Source organism: Eufriesea mexicana, unplaced genomic scaffold, assembly GCF_001483705.2.
Source record: "Eufriesea mexicana isolate 0111107269 unplaced genomic scaffold, ASM148370v2 scaffold17514, whole genome shotgun sequence".
NCBI lineage: Eukaryota > Metazoa > Arthropoda > Insecta > Hymenoptera > Apidae > Eufriesea > Eufriesea mexicana.
The window spans coordinates 175,517-182,571 of NW_016924843.1; the positions used below are offsets into that span (position 1 = coordinate 175,517).

Sequence of the window (7,055 nt, forward strand, 5' to 3'; positions counted from 1 at the left end):
GGGGACGGGAGAGGGTTGAGGAGGAAGGGAGGGAAAGAAAGGGAAGGGGAAAGAGACGAACGGAAAAGAAAGCAAAAAGAGATATGTGGTTGACTTTTAACTTTAATATATTATACGTTGAATTAACGTACTTCAGTGGGATCCAATAATATGTAGCGGTGTAATCCCCGATTTGGTGCCTTTTTAAGCGACATAAAATAAATGACGATGATGAATGAAAAAAAAAGAAAAAAGAGAAAAAAAAGAAAAAAAAAGTTGAAGAAAAAAAAGAGCGAGAGAGAGCGAGAGAGCGAGAGAGGGAGAGAGAGAGAGAAAAAAAACGGAGTAATAATAATAAAAATTGTTATCGAAGCCCGCGATCGTGCGGCGCGTGCGCGCGCGCGTGTGTGTATAATCCCTTTTTTTAAAAGAGAAAAAGCGAAAAAAAAAAAGAAAAAAAAACAAATAACGGAAGGCCGCGCCCCGACGATCGCAGATCTAGTGCCAAATAAGTGAGACCTTGTCGTGAAACGAGCGTAAAAGGGAAATAATAAGGGAGAGAGAAAAAAAGAAAAAGAAAAAAAAGAGAGAGAGAGAGAGAAGAAGCAGAATAATAATATTAATAATAAAAAGAAAAACAAGATGAAAAATTTTATAGGGAACTTTTTAGAGAAGACGAGTCTTTTCTGACGCTGGGTAGACTTAGTATATTTTATATGCACTGATTGTTTGATTATGACTATCGATAATAAAAAGAACGGTGTTCAATAGATTGTAAAAACATGAAGGATTTTTAAGTCTCGCTGTGTACCGACTTTTGTCTCAATACATTCACGTCTCCGTTGTTTGCGCGCGCAATACATACTCACGTTTTTAGAAACCACATTTCCGATCGTGTGCGTGCCCCCGGGCCGATTTTCCGAGATCGGCCGCGCGATGGCGTCCGGTCGGGTAACTAGAAACGATCACCGCTCGTCGTGTTTCCACGATTCGAAGCGTACCCGGACGGCCGATCTCGGAAAACCGCCCTAGCGATTTATCCGAAATGTACGTACAAAATAGCGCATCGAAGGAAAGAAAAATTTCACACCACTGTGTTAACGGGGGAAAGAGAGCTGTTCGTTATTCGAAACGGTTCTCTTTCGCGCGTGAAAGGCTGTAGCGCCATCTATTGTTTAAATGTTCATTGAAAGAAAAAGAAATCGATATCGTTTCTCCTTGTGATAACGAATTGCGTTGAAAGGAGCGAATTTTACATTTATCAAGCGCGAGTTTCTTGTACGAAGCTTCATCCATTAACTGCAATAACACTTTAGTAAATTTCAGCTGTTACGTCACTCTTGATTCTATGCGTTACACATTTTACCAATATTCTTTTCTTTCGTTTGCGTTTCCCGCCGCGGGGCGGCGCCCCGGTCGCCCCCACGTTCGTCCTTCCCGGCGCTCGCATCTCGCGCTCCCGGGGATTCGTTTGACCGGGAGAAGGAATGCGAGCGGGAAGAGAGATAATCGGATGGAAAAAGAGAAAAGACGAAGGAAGAAACGGTGTGTTGAACGTTTCGCGATTTGCCAGCGAGGCGAAACGGAAAGGGAAAGGAAGGAAAAAAGGGAGAGAAAAGTGATCGAGATATCGCGAAGTTGTGCGTTGTTGTAACGAGAATCGATCACGAACTAGTGACCTGGACATGTCCTCTAATATATACGTATAACACACGCTTGTCGAGGAAACTAGCGGACTAATCGAAACTCGGCAAAGAAGGTAATTACCATAATCGACTAAGCAGCGCAGTAGAACTTTATTTCACTTCCTTTTCGTTACGTTCTTTTTTTTTCCCCTCGTTATTATTGTCCGTTATTATTACTGCGTTGATATCATTGTGTCGCACGTGTGTGGAACGCGAGTGTGCGAGCTGTTTGGAGACTCTGGGTATCTCCCAAATGCTACGAATCGTCGCGAAAGTGCCATAAAAGTTACTTCGAAACGGAAAGATTTGTCGCTTCTCGTTTTTCATTATTTTTTTTTTTCTTTTTTAATTTCCTTATTTTTTATTTTTATTTTTTTTCTCTTCTCTCTAATCTCCCTGCTACGTTCCACAAACGTGTTCTTACGTAGAGATTTCTCGTTAGTCATTTGAAACAGAAATCACACATCCCCCATCCCCCATTTGTACATCTCGATATATGTCCACACGTACACCAAATTCGAGAATTCCCGCACTCACACCACGAAGCACCGTTACTCTTAGCCAAAAATTACTTTTATTTAGTTTCGTTTTAGCGATCGTGGATGGGTCTGGCCGGCGTCGATCGTTCGTCGAGCCCCACCGGGGACACGCGCGCTCCGCCAGTGGAGTAATTCGAACGGCCCCCGCCAGGGGTGGACCGCCATTTTCTCGTGTAGTATCGGCCGCGTGACCGGCGAGGAACGATTAGCCAAGAACCGGCCAGACGATCTCTAGATATTAAGATTCCTACTGTGTGTGGCTTGCTCGAGTAAAGAGGGAACGTCTCGACGGTGACCATAGACTACTCGGTTTAACTACGACGGCTATACTCGTCGATGATTGTGGTATTGTCGATAGGGCAAAACACGCGGACGTTCCGGCTACTCGAGGGGCCAGTCGCGGCAGGATGTCGGCGATTATTATTTTTTATGGACTTTTGTTTTGCATGTTGCGTACGCGTATTGTTGATTTATTATTTTTACTGTCCGGACAATAAAGCAGAGCGAAACAATTTGGAGAACAAGAAGAAAGATAAATATATATATGTACATGGTTTGTTCGTTTAACTTTTGATTTTTATCAGCCCGCTGGCTGTCATACTCACGTTACGATCACCGATTATAATCACAACTTCCATTTTCACGTTATCATGGCGTCATCGTTGCGAGGAACGATGGTCCCCGATTTTCATATCAATCGGACCAGCGTTTCTTGCAGCTTTGCGTTACAAAATACGGCACGGGGTGCGTTATACGACACAGATTCGGGTATTGTGCGTTCGAGGAAAGAAGGCACAACGTGTTTACATTCTCACGTTTGATTAACTCCACTGATATTTCCATGATTACAGACGTAATGACCACTATCGATGATGGCCGAGGATGATGACAAAGATCATCGGTCATTGTTTTTGGTCATCATCGTTAGCGGTCACTGTCTGTCATCATGAGAGTGTCAGTGGAGTTAATCAAGTAGATCGTGAGAATATGGTGACAAAGATCATCTGTCACTGTTTTCGTCTAATAGCCAAGCCGTGAGGATGTAAACACGCTGTGCCTTCTTTTCCCGAACGCGCAATACACGACTGTAGAACGCAACGCCTATTTATCCTCCCGACACATTTTGGAAAGCTTCCAGTTGCAACGAAAATTACTCGCGTTGACTCGGGAACAGACGTAGGACGGGGCCCCGTCCTTAGTCGATGTCGCCACTGTGCCTGCCCCATCTTTGTTCGTTGCCCTCCATTTTATGTTCATTCACGTTCGTCAAGAATTTTCAGCGTGCAATCGATGGACGGCTCGGGATCAATCCGTCGATCCTCTATGTCACGAGTACATACACAAAAACGTAAGACAGGCACGACTCGTTTTGTCTCGCAAGTTGTTAAAAAAAAGAAAAGAAAATGGTACGATCATACTTTGGTTTTTTTTTTTTCTTTTCTTTCTTTTCGTTTCATGTTTTTTTTGGTATCAGTGTAAGACCTTTTATTCCCGTAGTCACAGAACCTCCCTTGAATTTCTATTCTCTCGATCCCACCTGTCTCCCCACCTATGATGACACGATCCCACCGAGTAGAGGAACCGAGTTTTACATTATGACTTTTATTTTCAGGTGTTATCCGGATTTTATTTTCTCTCCATGATTATATATATCTTTCCTTCACGACTCGCTGTAGAGCTACGTATTTCTGTTCTGCACGCATCAGAGTATACGTCCGATGCACACCAGAGTGGCATCGGATATTTGTTTTCAGTACGAATCAGCTTGCAGTTGCATGCAATTTCATGTATACACACACCCTTTTAGCCAGAGAGCAAAGTCGACACGTTTCTTTTTGTTCCTTTTTGTTCCTTATGAACAGCTGATTGTCGTAACGTTGTAGCCGACATGGCGGAATCAGAGTGTACTGACTTTGGTCTTTTCGCAGAGTTCTCATCGGGGAGCGCGAAATCGGACGGAGAGACGTGGAAAGAGAAGGGACGAAACCTCGGGTCAGGATCCACGGCGAACGCAGCTGGGAGCGAGGGATCGAACGCGAGATCGACGAGCACCAGCACCTCGTTGACCACGACCACCAGCTCAGCGTCGAGCACAGCGTCCAACTCCGGCACGACGACCACGACCACGTCCACGAGAAGCTCGTCGGTGTCGCCAGCAACTGGCAGGAACAACGCGCAGAACAGCGGAGGGAGCAGCACTAGCAGCAGCCCGGCACCAACCAACAACTCGTCGTCGACCAGCGGTCATCAGATCGGCACTATGTCAGCTCCACCTGGGCGACAGGTGCCCAAGAGACGCATGAGACGTCGTGCCACCTCTCACTCCCAGGACCCAGCTGAACAGCTAACAGAGATGTCCGTCCGCGGGCTGAATCTCTTTCGCTACGCCTCAATCTCGGAGGGCGTCTACCAGTGCACCGAGTGTGCGAAGCTCGACATTCAGAAGACGTTCAAGAACAAGTACAGCTTCCAACGACACGCTTTCCTGTACCACGAGGGGCACCAGAGGAAAGTGTTCCCGTGCCCGGTCTGCGGCAAGGAGTTCTCCAGGCCGGATAAGATGAAGAACCATATGAAAACTGTGCACGACTGCTTCATGCCGAAGGACTGCGTGGTGCCGTTCGGCTTTTTTCTCTCGCCTTAGCGGGCGGCGCGAGGGCGAGGTGGGTTGGCGATCGGTCCAGCGCGTAGAACGACCACTTTGCCAGCGGATGATGACGCAGACCGAGGCGAAACGGCCGCGGCCAGCGGCGTCCAGAGGAGCGGCTCCAGGGGTGCCATCTCTAGGACGACGCTGAAGCACGTGGCCACCTCGCGGATGCTCTCCATATTCAGGCGGGGGCGTGGCTGAGAGAGGGACCGTCGCTTTGTCCTCTATGGTCTCCTCAGCACAGCCCTAGTCTAGTCACCCGATCTTGAGGAAGGACGAACGTGGTCGTACCGGGGACACCGTGGAAGAGAGTACCGGGTGTCGATGATAATACCTAGCCTGTGTGTCGCGGACCAATCGCATAGCCTGTCTCACCCCCGCGATGATCATCTCGTTGTATCGGAGCGCGATGGAACTCGCGCGAGCGATTTTTCCAGCAGCTCGACGAGAGCGACTTCGCCATGTTTCTCTACACACGGAAACGTAAGCCGCGCGAGCTTTCAGCGGAATCGGTAGCGAACGATCTGGCCAGTTAGGTCGAACAGAGACTTTTGTAACGAGAGGTCGAAGAGAGTATAGCGAAGGCACAGCGTGCTCACATCCTCACGGCTGATTAACTCCACTGACACTCCCATCGTCACAGTGATCACGAAGAGATCATCGGTCACCATTTTCTGTGATCAAGGGAGAATCAGCGGAGATAGCTAGTGAGCATGTGAGCACGCTGTGCCTCCTTTTCTCGAACGCACAATACTATGGGTACTAAGCGGTTACGTTTGCGTATGTACGATATATGGGAACCATTGTTTCACGATGCTGAAAGTTGTCTTTATCGGCCCGCGTAACCGAACAGCGTTCCAATTTTCTTTTCTTTTTTTTTTATGTAAGTAAAATATCGTCGCAGTATTTTACGCGGGCGTAGTCTGCATGTAGAATTCCAATTATGGTATTTTAAGGAATGAAAATTATCGAGCGACATCGGCGGACGAAACGGAGATATATTCCTGCGAAATTAGCGAGCTTTCTCATGCTTATGTCGATTCTTTTCTCTCTTTTTCTTTAACGATTATGGCGTCTGTCACGGGTTAGAGTTTCTTTCTTTCTTTTTTTTTTTCGCTTTTTGTATCACCGAACGTGATAGAGTAACGTAAAGCAATACGATTAGTGGGACTGACAAAGTATCGTACAGGTGTGTTTTCATACCGTGATAGCTTTAAAGAGAATCTTTCATCTCTTTCGATTTCAGCAGTTCGTGTGTGAAACGTTGGTTTACGAATACGTTCTCTCTTCTTCTTAAAATGTTCTCCAACTGTGCACCTTAAAACTCTGCGTGTAATCACGGTCTGATATCGGATCGTTCTCTTCGCTAGGACAAAATTTGCCTTCCAGAGGGCAAACTCGTCTCTTCTAGAATTGTTCACCAGCTCGCGTGCATATCAATTTCTCTGCATATCAGTTTTACTCGCTTTTCCAAATTTCTCAGAGACACGGGATAGAGGGCAACGAAACGAGAAAGAGGGGAACTGTATCGTTGACGGAGAAGTGCAGAGTCTCGTAGTCAGGATTCGTATTACTATTATTACTATCTTTGTTCTCTTTTCTTGTACGTACTTTCTACGCCTTGCAACCGATTTGATTCCAATGGTGCGTAACGAAGCGTATTAGGAAAATGTTGGAAAAAAAAAAAGATGAAAGAAAGAGGATGAGAAATGTATATTTATCACAGAGTTTATTAACGGTGTTCGCTACGAGCGCAGAAGACTCGTAGAGTTCGTTAGATAGTGCCTAAAATAGAGAGAAAAAAAGGACACGAATTATACTGCATAGCAGCCTCGGTGTATGTACAGGTTTTTCTGGGAAAGTGTATTATAGTTATTACCAATTAATTATTACTATTATCATTATCGATTTACCATTACTCGCACTACTATTAATGCAGCAAAAATAATATTATTTTTATTATCACCGTTACTATTATTGCTATTAATATTATTGTTTGATAAGGATTATTAACTTTTAGCTATGGACAAGCACCGATAAAATTGGTTATTATTGCTAGGTATATAAGTTAATGCACAGGCAAGCACAGACAAGTTATAGAGAAAGTTATATATGTATACAGACATAGTATATATAATGACCCCCAGTTAGTTTCAGGGTCTGGACCGTTTGTTTTTTCTCTTTGTTTTATTATTATATTAT

The 7,055-nt window shown here is 45.2% G+C and overlaps 1 protein-coding gene across 5 annotated transcripts in view; it reads left to right on the forward strand.

Moving 5' to 3' along the window:
* The window catches only part of LOC108554156 (zinc finger and BTB domain-containing protein ttk), a 33,427-nt gene extending 28,134 nt beyond the window's left edge, over positions 1-5,293 (forward strand). For all 5 annotated transcript variants that reach the window (XM_017909334.1, XM_017909333.1, XM_017909336.1 and 2 more), the window contains exon 5: positions 4,132-5,293. In XM_017909334.1, coding sequence (XP_017764823.1) covers positions 4,132-4,847 — 716 coding nt within the window. In that variant the 3' untranslated portion in view covers positions 4,848-5,293. The remainder of the gene's footprint in view (positions 1-4,131) is intronic.
* Positions 5,294-7,055: the final 1,762 nt, after the last annotated feature.